This window comes from Lygodium microphyllum, chromosome 2 (assembly GCF_053477565.2).
Source record: "Lygodium microphyllum isolate KBCC chromosome 2, Lygodium_microphyllum_v1.1.10, whole genome shotgun sequence".
Classification (NCBI taxonomy): Eukaryota; Viridiplantae; Streptophyta; class Polypodiopsida; order Schizaeales; family Lygodiaceae; genus Lygodium; species Lygodium microphyllum.
Genome location: NC_141136.1, coordinates 32,808,221 through 32,833,212, shown reverse-complemented (window position 1 = coordinate 32,833,212; position 24,992 = coordinate 32,808,221). Strand labels below are relative to the sequence as shown.

At 46.1% G+C, this 24,992-nt stretch overlaps 1 protein-coding gene across 2 annotated transcripts in view; it reads left to right on the top strand.

The window, feature by feature from the left end:
- LOC148039583 (uncharacterized) overlaps window positions 1–21,511 on the top strand; it is a 118,965-nt gene extending 97,454 nt beyond the window's left edge. The window contains exons 14-17 of one of the 2 annotated variants that reach the window (XM_087692017.1): window positions 6,770–6,926; window positions 7,016–7,132; window positions 20,297–20,423; window positions 21,027–21,511. In XM_087692017.1, coding sequence (XP_087548143.1) covers window positions 6,770–6,926; window positions 7,016–7,132; window positions 20,297–20,423; window positions 21,027–21,272 — 647 coding nt within the window. In that variant the 3' untranslated portion in view covers window positions 21,273–21,511. The remainder of the gene's footprint in view (window positions 1–6,769; window positions 6,927–7,015; window positions 7,133–20,296; window positions 20,424–21,026) is intronic. The other variant, XM_087692019.1, reaches the window with a different exon arrangement.
- The last annotated feature ends 3,481 nt before the right edge of the window (window positions 21,512–24,992 follow it).

The window sequence follows — 24,992 nt, the reverse complement described above, 5'->3', positions numbered from 1 at the left end:
ATACAGTGCTACATTTATTTTTATGAAGAAGACCTTGTAGGAATAAGTTCTCTTTTTTTCTCATCAAATATCATTGCTGCTACTTTGTCATTTGGCTTTTCACAAATCTGTTGCAAAAAAATTAGAGATGGAGGCTTCGGTTAGATGGCTAAGATTCTGCATGGTCTGTTTGGGCATTACATTCTTGATCTTCTCAGTTTATTCAATTGAAATGGAATGGGTTTTCCTTAGTTTGCATGGAGAGATTGTTTTTCTTGCAGGTTGATCACATTGATTTAAATAGCAAATATATGCAATGTGAGGGAAGCTCCAGCTATACCAACAACCTGAATGGGTTTTGTTGGGGATGTAAACACACCACATCCTTTTCTTTGTGAACCCAGCTGTATGAACGAGATCTTAAGCTATATCAATGCTCCCAATGGTGAGAAGGCACTCACCACATGGTCAAGAGTTGGAGGAGGGTCACAAGTTATCCCTTTAGCAAGGGTAAATGCACTTATCTGCTAGCATAAGTTGTGATGCAACCAGACAAGCCTTCCTCTCATCACTCAAGCCTACAAAAGAAGAAGAAACTTCTGCTACAGCCCACCCGACCTTCCACCACAAGCCAGCAACCTGCCACCAATCCCCCTCTTTCACACATGGCATCCTTGGCTTCTTCATCCAGCTTTGCAGCCTTCGTCTAGTTCCTTGCTCAAACCACATCCATAGTAGTACATCCCCCCCTTCAAGCACCAGAATCGCCTGAGCAATGCTTGGTACTAGTCATCTAGTTGGAGCCAGCACCACTATCACATGGAGCGAGTACATCGCACGAGATTGCAGCCGTGTTGGGTTTGACTCATGCCTATGCTCACAAAGGAGTGTCAATGATCTTCAATAGGATATTGGGGCACTTGTTACTCTCCATACAAGAGGTTTTTTCCCCCAGATTTACTCCCTTTATTTTATGTGCCTATGTTACACAATTTTGGGCACTTATGGTGTTTCACACACTTTGGGTGTGAACACCCTCTTACAACCCTAAGATTTAAGGGTTGTACTTTGTACTTGCACCTTACACTTCAAATTACTGCTTTGGGTGTCGTCCTCTCACACTCTACACTGTCTACTCCACTCTCATTTGAGCTTCAATCTCTTCCTATTCTCATAGTTGGTATTAGAGCAGTACTCTGCTTAGCTCAGCTTTTTGGCCACCACCAGTGAGCCACCAGCTCGCAGCTCCAGAAGTCTTGGCATTGGCATTCAGCCACAAGCGTCACCAGTCAATATGCTCCACCAGGCAGTACGAGATCTGCCCCCTGTCCACTTCCAGCAGGACCCGCCGTGTTCCCACCCTCTGTCCTGTGGTGTCAGCAGGCGTCGCCCAATCATCCAGCACCTTGACCAGCTCAGTTGTCCCACCCTTGCGCCCACCTGCCCTTCCCACCTTGGACCTGCACCTACCTGCGACTAGCTGCCGCCTACGACTTGTCTGTCTGCCACTAGCATAGTCACGCCATCCTCCTATTGCAAACCTACCCACCAGTAGCCGCCTAGCCTAGCTCGCCAGCCAACTCCCTAGTACGCCACCTGCAAAGGCTGCCATCCCACCTCCAACTCGACTTCCACCTGCATCCACCAATCTAGCAGCTCAGAATCGAAGGTACAAGATTTTATTTAAATTATTTTTAAATTCAGATTCACTTCTGGGAAAGGGGCTTTTTGCCCGAGTAGACAATCTCAAAGTCAATACGTGTCTGGGACACAGCTATAGCAGAGATTTTGTGCATTTTGGGCCAGATGTTTGGGGATTTTGCAGTTAGCTCATTGACTGACACATGTACATCTGTGATAGTCTGAATAGACTAATTTTAAGCATTTTGGGACAAGAAATTTTGGGGCTTTTCCATCTACAGTACTGATGAGCATTTATTGCACCTTGGACTATGTGCATTTCAGACAATTTTGAGAAAGTGTGCTTCAATTTGCTAATTACAGCAAGGTACTTGCTGTAATTTCTAGAAATTCTGAGATTTCCACGTTGGTCCAGCTTGGGACATTGCTCTTTTGCTCTCTGATCAACATTGTTTATCATGGCAAATCAAGGAGGTGATGTATTTACTTACGTATCCAAGGAGGATTGGTTGGATGTGTGAGAGAGGAAGGTAGGATCGAAGCTTAGCACAGAAAACAGTAGACAGTATGAGAGTGTAGCATGACACCCAATGCAACAGCTAAAAGAGCGTAGAATGCAAGTACAAAGTACAACTCTTAAACCTTAGGGTTGTAGGGGGTGTTCACACCCGAACATAGTAAGTGCCTGTAAGTGTGTGTCATAAGCACATACAAAATAATACCATAAGTCTGGGGGAAAAAACCTCTCCTACCGAGAGTAAAAAGTGCCCCAGTGTCCTACTGATCACCAACACTCCTATGTGAGCATAGACATAAGTGAGGCGTGAGTGAAATATCCAACAAACCCCCCTGGAGTGAAGAGTGATCAAGAGTACAAGGATCATCCGCCACCAAAGGAGATCAAATTTAAAGCATTGCGAAATGCTTCAAATTTATCATGAGGAAGAGCTTTGGTAAAGATGTCTGCCACATTACTTGTGGTAGGACAATAGACAAGGCTGATATCATCTCCATGTAGCCTCTCTCTAACAAAGTGATAATGTATCTCGATATGTTTCGTACGTGCATGAAACACACGGTTCCGTGCCACTACAATGGCACTTTGACTGTCAGTGAACAAAGGAGTAGGCTCCGTAACAGATACATCCAGATCAGCTTGCAAGCGTCTAATCCATACACATTCAACTGTGGTAGTGAAAGCTGCCTTGTATTCATCAGCTTTACATGACGATGTGGCAACAGTGGACTGTTTGTTGCTAAGCCAAGATATGCAAGACGAGCCAAGAAAGAAACAATTGTCACTAGTGGAGTGACGTGAATCATAATCACCAGCCCAATCAGAATCACTGTAAGCATGTAACTACAGTGGTCCCCCCTTAGCATAAAGCAATCCTAGAGATCTAGTACCCTGCAAGTAACGGAAGACACACTTAACAGCTTACCAATGTGAAATGCGTGGTTGATGCATATATCTGCTCAAGGATGAAACTGCAAATTGTATGTCCGGCCTAGTGTTGCATAAGTAAATAAGACATCCAACTGTTGGAGCATATGTGTGTATATCAAACAAATCTCTGTCATCATATAATGACAACTTAAGTCTAGGTTCCATTGGTGTACAGATTGGCTTGCAATCCTATAAGCCAAACTTTTCAAGAAGTTTACCAATGTATCTTGACTATGATAACCCAATACCTCTAACATCATGTATGAACTGAATGCCCAAGTAATAATGCAAGGACCCCAAGTCTGACATGTCAAAAGTTTGTTGTAAATTTTGTTTAAATGCTGAAATCTAATTAGCATGTGTCCCTGTAAGCAAGAGATCATCAACATATAGAAAAATTATCAGCATGGATCCCCCCTCTTTACATACGTAAAGGGTAGACTCAAATGAGTTGTTTATGAACCCTTGGCTAAGCAAGAAAGCATCTATCTTTGCATACCAAGCTCTAGGAGCTTGTTTCAAACCATATAAAGCTTTTTTCAACTTGCAAACCAAGTGTTCTGAGCCCTCAACTGCAAACCAATGTACATATACTTCCTCATGAAGTTCCCCATGTAAAAATACAGTTTTATTATCCAACTGATGCACAATCCATCCATAATGAGCAACCAAAGCAACCATAGACTTGATGGTCGTCATGCGGGAAGTAGGAGCAAATGTCTCCTCATAGTCAATGCCTTTCTTCTATGCATAGCCTTTAGCTATAAGCCTTGCCTTGTATTTGTCAATGGATCCACCTGCATTCCGTTTCAGCTTGTAGACCCATTTTGTTCCAAGGGCTTTCTTCCCAAATGGCAAAGACACCAAATCCCATGTTTGATTCTTAGTGATATAATCCAATTCAGCTTTCATTGCCGCCATCCAATGCACACTCTATTGTGCATCCTCAAAACATTCAGGCTCCTCATCATCAAGGGTGCTTGCTGCCATAACGAACTCCATGGTATGTGCAGTATCATGCATACAAGCTTGTCTTCTAGTACAACCAACCATGGGTGCATCCAGATGACTATCTTTCATAGTCTATAAATACCATCTAGGCATCTATCTTGCCTCCTGACTGTGCATAAGCTCTTGCTGAATTTCAGTTTCAGCACTTTGCTGAATATTCAGATCAGCCAATGGCTGATTTTCTGCATTTTCCAAAGGAGCAGCTGGCTGAACATTGAGTTCACTTGCTGAAACTCCAGCTGAATCTCCAAATGTGATGGGCAGCAGCCTTTTAAATATATCACAGGCAGCCTGGTATGTGTCTAAACCAACCAAGGACAATTCTGATTTTTCATCAAATAGTACATCCCTACTGACAAACACCTTTTTAGAAATAGGATCATAGAGTCTGTAGCCTTTTCTTTCACTGCTATAACCCACAAAAATGCATTTAACAACCTTGTTATCCAACTTTTTTCTGAGTACCTATGGAATGTGTGCATATGCAAGGCACCCAAAGGTATGAAAGTGTCCAACAAAAGGTTTCCGGCTGTTCCAAGCCTCAAAATGTGTAATTTTCTTCAAAGCTTTGGTGGGGCATCTGTTCAAAACACGTCAACCACACATGACGACTTCCATCCAAAAACTGTGTGGCAAGCTCTTTGCCTTTAGCATAGATCTGGCCATCTCCATGAGTGACCGATTCTTCCTCTCTGCAACCCCATTCTGCTGTGAAGTATAAGCAGTAGTGTATTGATGGACAATGCCCTTGTGCTTCAAAAAAGAATTCAGCATAGAGGACCTGTATTCTCCCCCTCGGTCCAAATGGAGAGTCTTCATTTTACAACCAGACTGGCTTTCAACAAGTGCAATAAAAGCCAAGAATGCATCATATACTTCTGACTTCTTGACCAAAGAGTAGACCTAGAAAAATCGAGTAAAGTCATCAATAAAAGTCGCAAAATAGTAACATCCTCCCAATGACTTTATCTGCATAGTCCCACATACATCTGAATGCACTAACTCCAACCTGGCTGTTGCTCTAAAAGCAACATCACGGGGAAACGAAAAGCGATGCATTTTCCTCAAAATACATCCTTCACACAAGTGCTCAAGAGGTCTCTCTAAAGAGGTAATCCATCTAGCATCTGCATACACTGTACGAGCATCAAGCTGCCAAAGTTCACATGCCCCATCCTAGCATGCCATAACTCTGCCTATATCATAGCAAGAGTAAGAGTGGATGTCAAATACGCTGACTGATCAACTAAAAGAGCATCCAACTCGTAAAACCCATGACATAAAGTGTCTGTCAAGACCAAAGTCATGTGTTCTTTGTCTCTCACCATGCATCTATCCTCATCAAATGTGACCTGCAATCCACAATGTGCCAAAGAAGAAATAGAGAGCAAATTTTTCTTTATGCCTAGCAAGAACAAAGCATCCTATAGGTGGAGAATAGAGCCATCAATGGCTGTGAGCACAATCTCCCCAATACCTCGAACAAGGTATAATGCATTGTTGGCATACTATACAGACTTGCCAACTGGAGCAGCACTAACAGAAGCAAATAAATCTCTACGAGATGTAATATGCCTAGAAGCACCGCTGTCAAAAAACCAAGTGTTTGCATCCTCAATAGAGCTAAATGATCGATCAGCCCAAGAAGTGTCATAACTGCATGTGTAAAATCAATAGTCCCTGTCTACAACAAAGGACGCGGACTCAGTAGCAGTAGAGGGAGCATCAATAACAGACATTTCTAACTCCTTTTTCTTCTCCTTGGCAATGCGCTTTCTGCACTCAATGATGTAGTGGCCTAGCTTCTTGCAATAATGGCATTTGTCCTTTTTGACTTGCATGCCCCCTTGTTTTTTACTTGCCTGTGATGTGCCAAAAGTCCCAGAACTTTGCAGAGCATTTTTCACTTGGTTGCCTTTGCCCTTCTGTTTAGCCATAAAAGCCTGCTCAAAGGCTATAGCATCCACACCACTATTTCTTCTTGTTTGCTCCTCCTCTAGAAGCAAACTCACTAGCTAAAGAAAAGTGATTGGCTATGCGGCAATCCTCATGGTGAGGTTTAAGGCCGTATGAAAAGCCAAGTACGAAGGAGGTAATGAGTTTAAAGTGGTAGATATCATCTGTGCATCCGAATAGTACTCATCAACATTCATGAGTTGCTCACGCAAGTCCTGAATTTTGTTCAAGTGACCCTAAATCACCATGCCACAATTCCTTTCGGCATTGAAGCTCCTCAAAAACTCTGCGCATTTTTTGTAGTTGACTGCCTGCCCAACCTTTTCTATGTACTTATGTAGGCTGCACTGGTCCACGAGTCGTTTTATGGGTGGCTCTTCCATGATGACGTCTTCCAGGTTCATGGTATGCTTGAATATGAACTGGCTGTAGCCCCTCGTTTCTACCGTCAAGCCATACTTAGCTTGCTCTTCCTCCGTGAACGAAAGCTTGCTACCTTTATCTTGTCCTACCATTTTAGGTTCCTGCCACATATCATGGTTCACCATTAGTATCCCTAAGACATTCTCTTGGAAAATAAACAGGGTTAGATATTTTTTTAGCATTCTTGTCTGGTTTCCCATTCAAGATTTTTTATGAGTCTTAATCATGTTTTATACACCTTAGCACCTGGTGTTAATCCTACTTTTTCCCTGAAACTTCACCACTGACTTTTGTTCACATTCTTCTGTTTAGGTTCATGGATGGACCTTGGTGACCTCATTTTTTCCCCACCTAGGGATGGAAGAACAGTATGGGAGATAGGAGTTCCTGACCGCACTGCAGCTGAATTCTTTGTTCCTGATCCCGACCCAAAGTACATAAATCATACATTCCTGGACAGTCCTGAAAAGTAAGATCACCAACTTTGTTTTCTCTTATCACAAAATAACAGTCAAAAAGGTGCAATCACTTCATCCTTTTCATGTTTTCTGATCCCAGATATCGACAATATGGACTTTGGCTTCAATATTCTGATATCTATCCAGAAAAAGACCTAATCTACAAAGTTGGGGAAAGTGATTGGACAAAAGACTGGTTTTTTGCACATGTTGGCAGGTTAGGACCAAGCTCATACTTCAGAACATTTTTCATGTAACACAAATAATGAAGGAACCACTTTCTTTAGAGTTGAGACCTGGACAGCAGTTTTTTTGGTTTCTTTAAAAACACTTAACATGTTTAGTTGCTGGTGTTTAGAATGTTTGGTCATACATCTTTCTTGTTTCAAAAGTTTTTTTGGCAGTTGTCAACAGGTGACTGATTACATATAGAGACTTTGGGAATAGCTATATCATGGATCTGCCTAGGAGATCTAGGTATGATTATGGCCTTTTAGAAGATATCCCCAAAAACTATGCATGTCCATAATATATGAGAGATCTTAAAAATGACTTCATGTCAGAGAGCTATGGTACTGAGACCGCATCAAGCTTTCCTATTTTAATTACTCTGTTGGAGACAGTAAGATTGTTGACCTTTTAATCCTAAACCTTCTCAGATGCTATAGGACAATTTTGAAATTCAATAATCTTTTGTATATCTGCATAGAGCAGAATTTTGTATACTTCACCAAAAATGGTCCTTGCAAGTTTCACAATCCTAAACTTTTTTAGATGCTATGGGACACAATTTTGAAATTCAATAATCTTTTGTATATCTGCATACAGCAGAATTTTGCATACTTCACCAAAAATGGTCCTTGGAAGTTTCTACTAGAGATGTTAAAAGCAATAAGCATTGCTGGAATCTGCATATGGTAATAGCAATCTACATACTTCTACCAGAAATGATGCTAGGAGATTATATATGCGGATATCAGCCTTCCATCCATCTTAAGGGAAAAATGATTGCACTATTTGTGCTTGTCATGGAGATTAGTTTACTGCATGTCCTTAGCATGTAGATGTAACAGCCTGGGTCACATAGGCAGAGGACCTGCCTGTGAATATGAGGACCTCTAGGGGAGCATTGCCTTCCATATTAGATCAGCAAACAAGTGCTATATCCACTCAAGACCTCACTCAAACAAAGTGGACTCCAAGAGACTCTTATGGGAGCTCATTGCTAGCATTTTACCTAGAATATCTAGACAGCAAGATTTAGTAAGACTGTAGACTCATTTTACATATTGATGCGTAAGTGGACTGCCAATAAACCATCTGGACTTTGACAGCATATGTTTGCTCCTTCATGTCTCACCTGCAACTGTGAGAGCCCAACAATGGATTTTTTTCCAGCAAAAGAACTTCTGTTAAGGGAACTCTCAGTGATAACCTTTACCAAGGTCAAAAATAGAGCCCAAAACCCAAATAAGCACATGGATAAAATCTCCCAAGGTATCTGCTCTAGGGAGAATGCCTAGTAAAAGGGCTAATAAGGAATCCAATCTGGATAAATGTCTGACTATGTGAGGGATCCAAATGATAAAAGGTGCTAGAGTCTGAAACATGTAGAAAGGCCTCTTGCCTCCTCATGCACGCATAGGATCTTCCTGTAGTTTCAATTCTGAACTCTATTTTTTTCACTCTTACTTTCACTATCATCCTCAGTTGTGGAGCTCTCCCCATCACGTCGCGCAAGCTACCCCACCCGCCCCGTCTGATCGTCGTGTCCCACGCGCCCCATCTCCCTCGCCTTCGCCAGGGCCCCATCGCCAGCTCCCTGCACCACCGCCTGCGTCTTCCGCGCCCCCTGCGCCCGCCCTGCCCCCTCCGCCTACGCCCACCTGCCCCCTTCCGGCACCTGTCCCACCCATCCCAGCCCCGTTTTTTCTCCCCTGGCCACTGCCCCCGCCTATCTTTTCCTCCCTCCACCCCCCCGCCCCCTGTGTGCTGTCCTGCCTGGAGGCCTAGCCCTTTGTCAAACTGTCACACCACCGCCATCGAAAACAGAAATCTCCCCCCCCCCCCCCCCCCCCGCCTTCGCCATCGACACCCCCCCCCTCCAGTTTCTCCCTCCCCCTGCAGCAACTCCCCCTCCAATAGCACAACAGCGTGATAGGTAGGTTCTCCCAGAAGGGACGCGCAATGGAAACCTATGGTCAGACGCCGGCGCACTCAGCGAGTGCCCCCCAGTCAAACACCTTGCGCGTAGTCCTCTCTGAGGAGCAACTCTTAGCCGTCCGAGCTAAGGAGCTGGAGCTAATGGAAACAGTGATTTATGGTCAGGTAGTAGGACATTCCCCAGCCAGGGCCCTACTTCGGGACTGGCTTCACTCCACGTTGCGCATCGGCACAGCGCAGATCATGGAGGCGGTCCTATTGGGCCAAGGGATCTTCATGGTCCGGCTCAGCTCGACAGACGTAGCTCAGGAGCTACTCACCAGTTCACCATATCCGTCCACGAAGGGGATCATATACATGGTCCCTTCGTACAGTGGCTTTACTGTGGAGGCATTTGCACTCCACAACAGGTTTCTTCGGCACCCGGTCACCCTTCTTTTCCCCGGCCTGGCAATTGAGTATCGCCAATTGGTGGAAGACTTTGGACGGCTCTTCAGCACTGTTCTTCCCGCGTCTTTCGCGGATGTAGTAACAGCAGCAAGAGTCCCAAAGGTACGGGTGGCAGTGAAAGAGGTCAAGAATATCCCACAGTTCCTAGAGATTGAGGCAGGCAGGCACTCCTTTAGGCAGCAGGTCATTGTGAATGGGCAACCAGGGTAGTGCCTGCGCTGCCACGACTTTGGACATCAGGCACCAGTTTGTACGCGTTTCGAAGCCAAGGCGGCTCCGCCCACAGGTCTGCAAGTGGACACTGACGATTTCACACGGGTCCAGAGACGACAAAGAGGGAGACGGCAAGGGGGGGTGCTGCCAGCTCCTCAGATCCAGCCTCGTCAGCAGGGTGTTGGCGGGCGAGCGACCCCCTCTCAGCAAAGTACTCCACAGCCCCCCACATTCTCCACCCGCGCCACAAAGTGCCTCGTCTGAGTTCCCACAGGCCCCTCACCCACCCCCCACCCCCCACTGACCTTGGCCCACAGCCCCCCTTGCCAAGGCCACCACCCCCCCCCCCCACATCCGCCATGCATCTCCATCCATCCCACCATCCCTCGATCCTCTTCCCCCCCCATCATCCCCCCTACCGAGCACCCCCCCTGATCAGCACCCAAGTCAGGTGAGCCCCCCTAGACCCACCCCCCCTCCTCCCACAGGAGGTGATGAGCCACACACACCTACCTCCTCTGCGCACCAGCAGTCTTCCCCGTCCCACACAGCCACCAGCTCATCTACCCCTGCCACTCGCCACACTTTCCCGAGACACGTGCAGCTGTTGCCACAAGAGTTCTTCCGCAATGGCCCATGGTCCTACTTGCGAGTTGCGGAGCGCGGAGAGTTCCCACTACCTCTAGAGGTGGGGATCTTCGTGGTTCGCAAGTCAAGGAGGGGCAAGGTCCACCTACTAGCACCACCGGATGGACCAAACTACGCCTTTTTTTTCAATCTTCTTACTCAGAGGAGTGGACGACTACACAGATTGAGGAGGAGTTGAAGAGTCGGGTGGCGGATCACATCTCCCAATGGATGGGAAATGAAGGATTAGCACTATTTGCACAACAGTGGCCAGGTTGCATGATGGACATTAACTGGTGGGCTGGTGCCAAGGTCCCACACTTGAGCATTATCTTTCGAGCCCCTCCACAGTGGAGAGCTCCAAGGGACGTGATCGAGTGGCCCCTGGCATAGGCGGCCCGTTTTTACCAGTGTACAGAGTTGCAATTTTCAGCATGGCTGATAGATACATTGATAGTACCACCTGGAGCATCTATCATCCCTAAGGTCCGACCGAGGGCCACCATGGGGGGCTGGAGTTCACCATCCAGACTGGCGGCAAAGCGTACTTGCATGCCTCACAGTCTCTCCTCCTCATCAGCAGCATCCACACCAAACAGATGCTTGTTCGGTCAGTCACAGGTTTCCCCATGAGCTTACATCTTGCATCCTGGAATGTGAACAGTCTCCACTACAATGGGGCACGCGGTTCCAGGAAGTTGATTGTTCAGCAGGAGTTGCAGCCTGCCCTTGCCGGACAGATCAACATCTTACTTTGGCAGGAGCACAAGCTCACCCTCACCCAAGCTCAGCGGGTTGGGAAGGTACTTCTGGGCAGCTCGCACACTTACTAGGAGCACGCCATAGGTGCCCATGGCAAGAATGGAGGCATATGCACCTCTATTGGCCCGAGTCTCACCACCTGTGTACGAGACCACGGGACGATAGTGGTAGGAAGGGTTCTATGGATCAGACTGGATATTGGGGACTCGTGTATTGGAGTCCTCAATGTCTATGCCCCTACGAAGGTTAGGGCACGCAACAAGTTCTGGGTGGAGATTGCAATTGGACTCCCAGAGGTGGACTCCTGGATTGTTGAAGGAGACTTCAACAACCAGGAGGCTTTGGAGGACCAGCAGGGCATAGGAAGAAACTACCAAGGCATGGCTAGGGAGGAGCAGGAGGCATGGGAGGTCTTTTTGCTTGCAGTCGGAGCACGTGATGCCTGGAAAGACCCTGCCTTCCACAGGAGGGAGAGGTCGTTGGACTTCTCCTGGAGATACAAGCGGCTAGGTGGAGTCCTACTGGAGAGGTTGGACAGGTTTTATGTGGAAGAGTGGGGAGGCTCTCGTGGAGGCCAGATTGAGCAGTTGGCAGGCACCACGTTATCCAATCATTGCCCGGTTCTCCTGACACTTGACCCCCCAGCATCCGCCCTAGATACACGATCCTGTCGGATCCCTGACTCGATCTATAGGAGGGAGGAGGTGACAAGACACATAGAGCAGATTTGGACCAGAGAGTGGGACAGGAGGGACCGAATAGAAGAGAGGTGCTAGTCGAGTCAAGCAGAATCTGCCAAGAGGCAGCCATACAGGCCAGGCAGCAGTGTTGGGAGGAGGAGAGAGCACTCTGGCGGGACCTTGCAGCCACGCAAAGATTATTGCAGGAGGCAGTAGGGGATCCCACCCTCCACGCATAGAAGGTGCGCATGCGTGCAGCCATTGCTGGCCTAGAGGACAGGCATTCGGAGTTCTCTTTCCGCACCTCAGCAGCCTTTTGGGCACGGAAGGGGGACACGATGTGCAAGGAGTTCTTCCAGGTGCACCAGCCCCGCATCGCGGGAGAGCAGATACGTAGCCTTCGGGATCAATATGGAAGGACCTGTTCTAGCCCAAATGAGGTAATGGAGATTGCCACCGACTATTACACGCACCTTTTCCAGCAGGAGACAGCTTCAGCTAGAGGACAGAGATGTAGACAGCAGGTATGGGATCACATCCCGTCCCTTGTCACAGAGGAGATGGGACACTCCCTCCTAGCCCCCTTCACAGAGAAGGAACTAAAGGAGGCTTTCCATACACAGGATGGGCAGAAATGCCCGGGGGAAGATGGCCTCTCTAAGGCCTTCTTCACTACCTGCTGGAAAGTAGTGAAGGACCCCCTACTGAGGGCTTTCCAGGAGATCTTCACCTCAGGACAGATGCCAGGGAGTCTCTCGGGAGGCCTTATCAATCTTCTCCCCAAAGGGGGAGACCGGTTGGAGCTCTCCCAGTGGAGACCAATCACCTTATTGTCAGTGGCCTATAAGGCACTGGCAAAGATGATTGGTAGGCGATTACGCCCTAAGCTTCCATATATCATTCATGACACACATACAGGCTTTGTCCTGGATAGGAGCATCCTAGACAATGTATTTACCTTCTTTGAGGCGACAGAGTGGGCTTAGCACAGTGGGCAGAGACTGGCAGTACTACTCTTGGATTTCGAGAAAGCTTATGACAAGGTGGACTCGGATTTCCTAGAGGGCACCATGGTGAAGTTGGGATTCCCCCACGCTTGAATTCATGGGGTCTCCGGCCTGTACAGATCGGCCACCAACAGGGTTCTCATAGGCGGAAGGCGAGGGGAGGAGTTTTGGCTGGAGAGATCGGTTCGATAGGGCTGCCCCCAGGCCCCATACCTGTTCCTACTCTTCGCAGAGACAATGTCTCACTTCCTCAGGTCACGTGTGAGCGGATTACGCGGCCTCTGACTTCTAGTGAGAGAGGAGACTGAATTGTTAGACTCAGAGTACGCAGATGACATAGGCCTCTACATAGAGGACGATGAGTTGATGTTGAAGAGAATGAGGCTGGTTCTTGACGTGTTCTACGTTGCAGCGGGAGCGAAAATCAGCTGGCGAAAGTCAGTTGGTTTCCTCACAGACCCGGACTCTAGCACGGAGTGGGGCGTCCACCTAGGATTTAGATGGGTGAGCAGAGGGCAAACCGTCCGATACCTAGGGTTCCAGGTGGGACTCGACATCACTCCTACCCAGCAGTTTCTTCCTATCCTTGATTCTATTCAAAGGAAACTAACCTACTAGAGCATGGTTCACCTCTCACTAGCCAGTCAAGCCCTAGTGGTTTACCAAGTCCTCCTAGTGACGGCCTGGTACATCGCCTCGTGTTGGTGCTTCTCCTCATCGTGCGTAGTGCAGCTTCGCCGCCTAGTGCAGAATTTCCTTTGGTTTGGGTCTGATGGCTCCAGGGATTCCAGGGCCAAGGTGGCGTGGGTGACCATCATACAACATAGGTCAGAGGGAGGGCTTGGGATCATAGACCCAGAGTATCAGAGTATGGCCCTCTTGGGAAGCTAGTTGTCCGCGGTCTCACACTAGGCGGGCAGACCTTGAAGGTCTTATTGCAGGAGGGCCTTCATGATTGCAAACCAAGGCTTGGTGGTGAGTGGAGGCCGTCCCTGAGATGGATCTTCACGTCAGCCCAGATCACCCCCCCCCCCCCCCCCCAAGATCACCTTTCCTTCGCAACCTACTCCATGTGTGGCAGGGCCTCCGTAAGGCCCTAATCCAAAGCCCCCTAGGTTGCTAGGAGGAAATAGACCGTCAGCCGGTGATCTAGAACCTCCGGGTCAAAGATCGGGAAGGGGCACAGATAGGTGAGCACCCCCACATACAGTGGATTGGGTGGGAGGTCGGCCCGGCTCGTACCATCAGGACATGGCGGGAGGTGTACAGAATGGCAGACAAGGAGGTGTTGCAGCGAGTATCAGGCTGCCAGAGAGGAGTGGAGTTGAGGAGAAGAGAGATAGACGTAGCAATACCTCCGGAATGGCTTGCTCCCCCGATACGAGAGCCGATAGAGCCCGGGGAGGTATGGGCAGCTAGGTTTTCACTAGCATGCATCCCTCTTCAGGTGGCAAGTAGAGTGGGTGGCGTCCCACAAGGGATTTTCTTTGCTGTTCAAGAGGGGGGGGCGTCTGGCCCTTAACAGAGGGCAGCAGGATGAGGGGATTGCCACCCTTTCGTGGAGGAGGATTCGGGTGGTGGGTCTTCAGGGGAAGACATGGCGACTAGACCCCTATGTTTTCTGGAAGGAGCTCAGGGAGTGGCGCCTTTGGATCTGGGAGGGCAGACCACTTGATGAGCTGGAGTGGAATCCAGGAGAGTGACTATGGCCGGCCTCTGCGGTCGCCAAAAAGCCACCCAGGTTCCTAGAGTACACTGGAGGATTGGCAGACATGTACTGATGCAGGAGGATATGGATTGGCCACCATCACGCAGCAAGCACTGGGCGGAGCACAGCATCACGGAGCCCTTCTGACGGACCTTTTGGCGCCGCCTATGGGATAGCTGGAGGCCGAGGAGGGTGTCGTACTTCTTATGGTTGGCGGCACATGGAGGTTTGGCGGTGGGAAGTTGGCTTGCCCAGATGCAGGAGGGAGGTTGTAAGCGTTGCACCCAACAAACTTTGGAAACCCCAAAGCATTGCCTTTGGTCATGCGAGGAGGCGCAACTCGTGTGGAGAAGAGCATGCCGTATCCTTGGACGTATAGCACCCAGCCTTGGGTGTATCTCATGGGGAGCTTTCTGTTGGCAAGCAATCAGCCATGGCCGTCACCTTTTGTATGAGGCCAAGATGCAGGACACGATATTCATGATCGAGGCAGGGTCATGCGCAATGGTCCGGTCTGGAGGCTCCACCCATCCACCAAGTGCTGGAGCCCACAGCAGACCGCTCAGAGGTATGGGAGATCATAGGGAGTCTTACTAGATGGCATATATGGAAGGCACGGTGCCAAGAGGCTTTCGGCCGGAGAGAGACTTTCAGCACATGCGACCTTAGCAAAGCTCTAGACCTCCATCATCCACTCCCTCCGCGGCCGATGGGATTAGGTGCAGGGCGAGTCCAGGGCTCGTCAGGAGCTCTGTGGTCACTTCATGCGTACTTGGGGCAGCCAGGGTCTGCTCTTTGTGATGCAGGCAGGCAGTCCCATTTGGCAATATATACCCCCCCCCCCCCCCAATGGCTTCTTGCCCCCATCCCCCCTAGACCGCCTTGAGAGGCTTGTATACATGATGTATTGGTGACTTTGCATCAGCTCCAACTAGTCTGTTGAGCATGAGCACTCTGTTGTAATCAGTTTTTTTTTTTTTTTTTAGTAATATAATCAGCCACATTTTACTTGCACAAAAAAAAAAAAAAAAAAACTATCATCCTTGCTCTCAACATATGGCTTCGCTTCATCCTCTTGCCCCCTGCTCCCCCCACGCCCCATCCCATGCAGTAACTTCCTATTAACCATGCTATCTTTCTTTTCTTTTCAAGGAAAGAAATTTCTATCAATAATACATCAGTGAAAAGCCTGAGATATAATACAAAGTACACTGAACTCTGTAAACAGTAACTAAGTACATCATAAATACAACGGTTGTGTAAACAACCAATCCAGTGGATTGTAATGCCAAACCGCATGAGGGGTGGTGTGGAAGGGAGTGCCTTATTCCCATGTCTGCAGGAAACCCTCTCCTCTCTTCCTCATCCTCTCAAAGTCGCCTTGCATCCTCTCTCATCTCCTACAAAGAGTGTTAATGATCTCTATCCAAATTGTCTTTGCTGTGGATACATCTTGAAGACTTGACTGCATCTCACGCTCCTCTCAGAGCTGCCTTGCATCCTCTCCCATCTCTTGTGGAGAGTGTGAATGATCTCTGTCTAGATTCTCTTTGTTGTGGATACATCCTAAAGACATGACCGCATCTCGCAGTTGAAATATACCAGGCTATCACACTAGCAATCAACTCCCATCTATGGCAATGTCCCTGGTTCTATTGCACCTACGAGTAATCTGGAGTGGTGGAGTGGTGATTCTGCCTCACTTTCACTATCATCCTCACTCTCAAGATATGGCTTCGCTTCATCCTCTTGCCCCCCACCCCAACCCCCCCGGCCTCGGGGTGCCTGGTCCCATGCAGTAACTTCCTATTAACCACGTTATCTTTCTTTTCTTTTCAAGGAAAGAAATTTCTATTAATAATACATCGGCGAAAAGCCCGAGATAAAATACGAAGTACAAGGAACTCTGTAAACAATAACTAAGCACATCACAAATACAACGGTTGTGTGAACAACCAATCCGGTGGATTGTAATGCCAAACCATATGAGGGGTGGTATGGAAGAGAGTGTCTTATTCCCATGTCCGCAGGAAAGCCTCTCCTCTCTTCCTCATCCTCTCAGAGCTGCCTTGCATCCTCTCTCATCTCTTGCAAAGAATGTGAATGATCTCTATCCAAATTGTCTTCGTTGTGGATACACCTTGAAGACATGATTGCATAGAGTGTGAATGATCTCTATCTAGATTCTCTTTGTTGTGGATACACCCTAAAGACATGACTGCATCTCACAGTCCAAACATACTAGGCTATGACACTAGCAATCAACTCCCATCTGTGGCAATGTCCTTGGGTCTATTGCACATGCAAGTAATCTGGAGTGGTGATTCTCCCCAGATGTTGTCCAATGATGAGAAAAGAAGAGCTCCCATGAACATCCTCATAGCCACGTGTTGAGCCTCTATCTGTGACTCATGCTACAGGCCCCTAGTTTTCCACCATGGTCTACGATGTGCCATGAACTATCATGCTGAGGGCTCTCCTCCATACCTCATGGGCTCTAGGGCAGTCCCATAAGCAATGTCTCTATGTGTCCTTTGGCTGGCCGCATCTTGCATGTGCCATTGGGTCCCTCTTGTATCCAAGCCACATGCCAACTGCTTGGCTCTTATGAGCTCAAGCCATAGGAAGAGAGAGATCTTCCTAGGCTCTTATGAGCTCAAGCCGTAGGAAGAGAGATATCTTCCTAGGCCTAAAGTTATGTTTAAAAAATTGTCAAAAATGGTTAGGATAGTAAAACAACACAGCTATGGAAAACTGAGCCAATAGTAGAAAGCCTGGGAATTGCAAGAAAATACACCTATCACTGACCTGATCAACCACATAATATAGTTAGTGGACTGAGAGACCACAGAGATCGTATTGAGTACAATGGAGAGAGCTGAAACTTTAGGTGGATCCTCGGACAACCGCCAAGCCACCATAAAATGTTCCCTCCTCCAAAAGTCATATAGGAACTCATTTGAGATTCCCTCTCTATGCCAATGAAGGGTGGCTGGTGGGTGTGCTTTGATTTGGCTCATCCATATCCCCCCCTCCACAGCCTGGTGGTGTAGGCAAAGAAGGCCATATCACAAGATCTATCAATGAATGGATCCTCCACACAATCTCTATAGAGGTTTCCTCTAAGAAGTCCAATAAGTCCATCCATCTACTAGACAAGTGGTTGGGTCTAGGTCAATATGCCATGTCCTCTCAAAGTGTGCCACTACTTTGACCCTCTTTCTGGAGCATCCAATGAACACTATTTTGTCAAGGTCTTCTTGTTGGAGATGACCATCCTCCTGAATCATAAAAAGTAAACGTTATGTCTTTGCTAGTCACAATGACTACTAGAAGAATGTCCAAGAGACTGATCCAAGTGTGAGAGGTGTCCATATCTGTTTGCCAATCTAGTGGAACTCCTTTCATCACAGCCTCAATCATGACTCTAGCTCTCCTAAGGCCCTATAGTCTTTGACTTTGAGCCTCTTGCAGTAGCTCCTAGAATGCAAACTGATCTCCCACTGAGATAGCAATGTGCAAAGAGAATATTCCCCATGATAAGCATGTCCTCTGTCCAAAAGTGGGATCCAAATCTAATCTCAAGGTGATTGAAGTGAAGAGGCTTCCTTTTCTCCTCTTTGGCTGAGTGGGGGATAGCTGGGGAAGTTCCAATGATATAGATTTCCATGCTCTAATAATGGCAGCTATGAATCTAACCTCAAAGCTCCTCCCTAAGTCCCTAGTCCTGATCTCTTGAAAACTCTAGTGGATGTTGGGCTATCATGGTCCGTGTGCAAATATCATTGCTATAGATTTCCATGCTCTAATAATGGCAGCTGCTAATCTGACCTCAAAGCTCCTCCCTAAGTTCATGGTCCTCATCTCTTGAAAAATCTAGTAGATGTTGGGCTATCATGGTCCTCCATGTCCAAATATCATTGCCTGCAAATGTTTCTTCCGAGGCTCCTCGCTTAGAAGAAAACCCCTAACAATGAGCTTAGCTAACAAGGCTTTGCTCTAGCCATCTAGGTCTATGATCCCCAATCCCCCCTAGATATAGGTTGTACGATGATATTTCAAGCAACCTTTCCTCTCACTAAGCTCCTATCTCCTCTAGAACAAATGAAATTCCTGATAAGGCGGGTAGCCAATGCATGACCTAGAGGATGCCCAAAAGGAAGTGTCACCAAGAAGGAAATTGCAAGAGTAGCTGCAGTTGTTTGAGAATGATGAGTTGAATCAATTAAGGGCAAGTTGTAAGAATGATGAATTGATTGAGTGTCAAATGTCAATGGCATGCATTGTAACAAGGAACTAGCCGCTTGGTCCGAGCTTGACTACCACTCCCAAATGCCCGTGCATAGTTTCCAGGGGTTTCTGAAATGGAGGTATGAAATGGGCTTCACAGGTTTCATACAAGTATCATAAAATGTTAGGAAGGGGGTTTATTTAAGATGGGAAAAAAGACTATGCAAGTTTATATACTTATATAATATGACTCATGTGACCAAGCAAACATAAGTTGATTGTGATTCAAAATTTTGTATAATGCAAATCAACATTCAATATAATATCAATATATATGTGCATCATGGTGCATTATCCATGAACAACATTAACTTGACTATAAAAGAAGCCACCATTATTATGCACGCATAATGGATAACAACTCAAGAAAAATTCCTGCAATCAATGTCTATATCATATGCATCCATGATAAATGTTGATTCCAAAAGTGCAAACATATTTTTAGGGTATGGCTTTTTTTGAAAGTATAAAATAGTTGTTTCATACAATAATGAGACACCTTGGTATGAAATGAGTTTCCTAACCTTATTAAATGGGTTTCCTGGCAACTATGCCCCAATGTAATGATGGCTCCAAGACATCAAATTTACACCCATATCTATGTAAGTACATGTGCAATCTGCCATGGATTTGTTCTAAAAGATGGCTAAGATTAGTATGTCCTTGACATAGGATAGAAAATGACGAGAATGAAATGGGAGAGAGTGGACTATGGGAGGAGGCAATGGTCCAGGAGCCCTTGCATAGCTTCCAGATGTGGCAAAAGACCAGGTAAGGACTCAAGAGGGAGTTGAGAAAATGCATCAGCTGTTTTGACATGGAATGGTGTGACAAGATAAGGAAAAAGGGAGAAACAAGCTCAAGATAGGAAGTGGATGACACTCACAAGCTATAGGGAGAACGACAGTGGTGAGCATGGAAGCATTATGGCTACTGTATACATCATGCCAGTGAAGTTTTCTAAGTCGTAATGCTAGTAAGTCACTTCAATCACACAGGAGCAATCATAGAAATGGTAGTCCCGAGATCGACCCAAATTGTAGCTAAAATTGCAGCTCGATACCTTCCAACAAATCCAGCCCAAGATTCTTGCTAGAACATGCATGCAAAGAATTGTGTGTGGCACACAGCCAACAGTGTGCAACAGTTCCAACAGGCCAGCTAACTGTGACTTTGCTTTTGTGAAATGACTGTTCAGTCATTTTAGTTATGATAAAAGACAAACCTACAAGTGACAAGTCTTAGTTTTAAAAACAGAGACAGGGGGAAAACACTCATCCAGATATTCCCTTGGCAAAGCAGCTTTTTCAAGTTTTAACCATGCTACATTCTCGCTCTTCACACATTTTGAGTCCCGCATCCTGAAAATTGTAACATTGAAGAAAGGGTTTGTGTTTGTAACTTCAACAGAGTCAAAGAGGATGGATCCTTGCAGCTCACCACATGTGAAATTAAAGAGTCTGTGTTTGTAAATTCAACAGAATCAAAGAGGACGGATCCTTGCAGCCCACTACATGGCAAATCATCTTTCAGCTTGACAATCTAGCTCAGTCTGGCATCTACAAGCTGAGGATAGCTTTTGCAGCAGCAAGTTATGCAGCTATTCAGGTCTGTCCGATTCTCTTTACAAAACTCTGATGCACATTTGGTAGGTTTGTTCACAAACATTTCTACACTTCATTATATAAGATGAACAACAAAGTACCTTATGTCCTTAATTTGCAAGTCAAGGTGGAACTATTTTAGGATTTCAAAGGCATATCAGGCTATCATGCAAGTTTGACTAGCCTTTAGTTTGCAACATCATAAATCCAGCTATTTAAACCAATTCTTATGCAGAACCTATTAGATAACTAAAGCTTTTGGCTACTACACTATCACTGTGCTTTTTTATTTTGCTTGTGTAAAAGGGATTATATGGTCCTATGGCTATATCTAAATATGCTTTTGTACCTTTATAGGTGCACGTGTTAATCCTTGCAATTACAGTGTCTTGAGAGCTCTCTTTTATAGGGCTTGTACATCCCTTAATCATTGCAATACTGTACCCTCATTCAAGCCTTTGGACTTTTCTTTATCCTCGTTTTTATAATCTCACATTGCACTTCTGGGATCCTTCATTTTTAAATGTTTCCTTATAACCATATAATGCAGAACATTGCAAGTCCTGAATACAAAATGTCCAATAATTATATGCTACTTTGTTTTCAGGTTAGATTTAACAATCCGGATCTGGAAATTCCACACTTTGATACCCTACAGTTTGGAAAAGATAATGCTATTGCAAGGCATGGGATACATGGCTTATACTACCTTTTCCATATTGATGTATCCCCAAAATGGCTGCAACAAGGCCAAAATATCCTCTATCTCACACAAAGAAAAGTTCCTAGTCTTTTGTCTGGGGTTATGTATGACTACCTACGATTAGAGGAACCTATGGAAGAAGCATCGTGAATAAATTGAGCAAATGACAAAATTGAGTTTTGAAAGTCGGAAGAATGTTATGGTGGCTTTATCACTGCTACATGAGCATCTTGTGGAACTTGATAGTGCATGAAGGAAACTCGTGAATATTGTAATTGCCACTTTTAATTTGAAAAGTTGACTTTTATTTTGCTAATAGCCCAACCAATCATAATTGCTTAACTTTTCTAGCTCAAAATAAGATTATGTAGAAAAATGTAAACTCAAGATCATCCTTGTTTGAATCCTTCATGTTTTCAATTTTGTAACAGCATGCTTATCATATTGCAAAGAATGCTTAATATATCAGACTTGCAAAATCATGCTGAAATGTTTTTGAGCATAAAACTTGATTATTCAACTTTTAAGGGGAGTTAAACAGGAGGTGATAGGATTTTGGGCCATTTTTATAATGGCCTGTATGGGAGTATTACATGCCTACTTTTATTACTTTCTTGTTGATAGGCTCCTATGAGACACACAAGTCAGTGTAGTGTGATATTCTTCCATGTTTGTAAATGTTGTGTGTAGTGGTGTCACCTTATTAAGAACTCACCATGCTTGATTATTTACTTTCTATTAGTGTATGATCTGAATATATGCAAAATATCTCCTTGCTTTGCATGATGGGCTACTATGAGAGAGGAAAAGATGGAGCAGTGGTGCAAGTTCAGATACAATCCATACTCTTTGAAGGAAAATCATGTAAGTTTAGAAGTGCATCTGCCTACGTAGAGATTGCATGTGTAATGACAATAGCCCCTCGTGCAAACAACATATATGACTTTGACCCACGATGTGGTTGGGAAAAGGTGACAAGTGACATAAAAGCCTCATCATTTGCATTGAGGATTTTCTCATAGACATGTGGTCTCTGTAAAATATTACACGGCGCAGCGAACAGAATCTGAGAAAGAGATAGAGAGTACACAACAGATAAGAGGAGAATCAGTAAAATTCTTTAACTCCAAACAACTGATACAAAGATGGCTCTGTCCACCCGTGCGCTTCCAATGAATGAAGCTTAGATGGCGATCTAGACAGAAGATAGGTGAAGAGCTTAAGGCTAGCTGGAACAACAACTCTGACTGGGTGAAAGATGAGTGTAAGATGGCTGCGAAGGGGTTTAGCTTTTATAGCCCGCGAAGGTCGTTAGGTCGGCCTGCTGACCGACCTACCATATGAGCCTCCACTAGTCGGCCAGGGAATATTCCAGGGAATATTCCCTTTACCATCGGGCCGGGGGCGCTGCCCCCGGACCCCCGCCAGGGGGGCCGCTGGCCCCCCTGGGACCCCCCAGCCAGGGGCCGCTTCCGCGGCCCCCGGACCCCACAATAGGGGCCCCTTTTAACTCCCTTACCACGCAACTCAATGCAATGTGCCTCGAGTTGCTACCAGCTTAACCACTCCGTCTAACCCAAAGATTAGACCCACAACAGTCACCTTTTTGCCATCCGGTCACATAGACCTCATCTGATATACAAGTCAGGACTCAACCAATGTCCGGGCTCACATTTGGCTTCTCCTCATAATGGGGGCCTTACAACTTTGAGCACCATGGATCATTGGTAGCACCTAATGAGGGTGGGGCATTGATCATATCTAACACCCCCCCTCAATGTCCACCCATAGGTGAACTATCTCCTCGGCCCAATGCCGAGTCTCTGAAGATGAACTTGAAGCAGATCCTTCGTAAGTGCTTTGGTGAAGATATCTGCTCCATTCTCCTCTGTTGGACAGTAGACCAATTCCACTATCCCATCCTCCATCAAATCACGCACATAGTGATACTGGATCTCTATATGTTTGGTGCGTGCATGAAACACTGGATTTTTGGCAATGGCGATGCAACTCTGATTGTCACATCTCAGCACAGTTGGTTCTTCATCCTGCACTCCCATATGCCATAGAATCCTTCTCAACCATACGGCCTCACATGCAGCAAAACAAGCTGCCTTGTACTCTGCTTCGGTAGAAGACAATGCCACTGTTGGTTGCTTCTTACTAATCCAAGAGAAAATTCCTGAACCCAAAGAGAAACAATAACCAGAAACTGACTTCCTGGAATCAATGTCTCCTGCCCAATCTGAGTCACAGTTCCCCACAAGAGAAGTTCCGAAACTGTATGTGATACCATAGTCAAGAGTTTTCTTCAAGTATCTGAGCACCCGCATCCCAGCATTCCAATGACTCTCATGAGGTTTGTTTGAGAACCTGCTCAAAACACCAACAGCAAAACTGATATCTGGTCTGGTGTTACACAAGTAGATTAGACTGCCGACCAACCTCCTATACCTCCCAATGTCTGCTAGTGCTGATGTATCCTCAACGGATAACTTTACATTCACCTCCATAGGTGTAGCTATCTCCTTGCACTCGGTCATGCCAAATGCCTTCAAGATCTCCCATGCATACTTCTTCTGAGAGATGAAGATCTTTCCTGGCTCTTGCCAGACTTCAATCCCCAAACAATAGTGCAGCAAGCCCAAGTCTGTCATTTCAAACTCAAAACTCAAAGCCTTTCGAGTTTGGTTGATCATATCTTCATAGTCACCTGTAATAAGAAGGTCGTCCACATATAGGACAATCACTACAGACTTTTTACCATCCCTGTAAACATACAAGTTAGCATCTGAGGCACATCTTTTGAAGTTTAGGTTTAAAAAGAACCTATCTATCCGCTGGTACCATGCTCTGGGGGCTTGTTTCAGCCCATACAATGCCTTCTTTAGTTTACACACTTTGTTCTCAGAATGGGGAGCCTCAAACCCTGGTGGCTGAGCCACGTACACCTCCTCCTTGAGGTCACCATTTAAGAACGCTGACTTAACATCCATTTGGTACACTGGCCACTTCTTGTGGGCAGCCACTGCAAGTACTGTGCGAATAGTGGTCATTCTGGCAGTTGGGGCAAATGACTCTTGAAAATCAAACCCTTCAACTTGTGAAAATCCTTGGGCAACCAGTCTAGCTTTGTACTTTTCTAAGGTACCATCAGCCTTGTACTTTACCTTCCAGATCCACTTGGTGCCAATAATCTTCCGCTTTGCTGGCCGATCCACTAGCTCCCAAGTGTCATTCTTCATTATGCTGTCATACTCCGCCTGCATAGCAGCCTTCCATGATGGATCTGCAAGTGCTTCTTCTAAGTCAGTTGGCTCCTTTACTTCTCTCATAATCTCAACCATCAAGGCCATGTTGACTATGTGAGCAGAAGCCCTCCTTTGCTCCTCTATTCTCTGAGACCTCCTTGGTCCATCTGCCTTCTCCTCAACAGATGCAGGCATAGGATTATTGTGGTCATAGAGCTGCTTCACCCAGCGCGGCAATGGCTTTTCCGGTGGGGTGATGTCAGGTTGGTGAACTTTTTCCTCATCATCTGAAGATGATGCTTCCTCCTCCTTAAGGATAGGGATAGCTCTCGGGACAGGTTCATAGTGGACTACTTCTTCGCTTGATGATAAAGTGGAAGACCTTGCCTTCTCCTCCTCCACTGTATGCGGCTCCTCCTTGAACACCACATCACGGCTCGCGATGATCTTCTTTGCCTCTTGGTCATATAACTTGTAAGCCTTCTGCTCATCACTATAACCCAAGAAGATACATTTTCTGCTTTTTGGTTGTAACTTGTTTCTCTTCTCATCTGGAACATGTGCATAACATTCACATCCAAAAATTCTGAAATGTGAAACAGATGGTTTCTTACCAGTG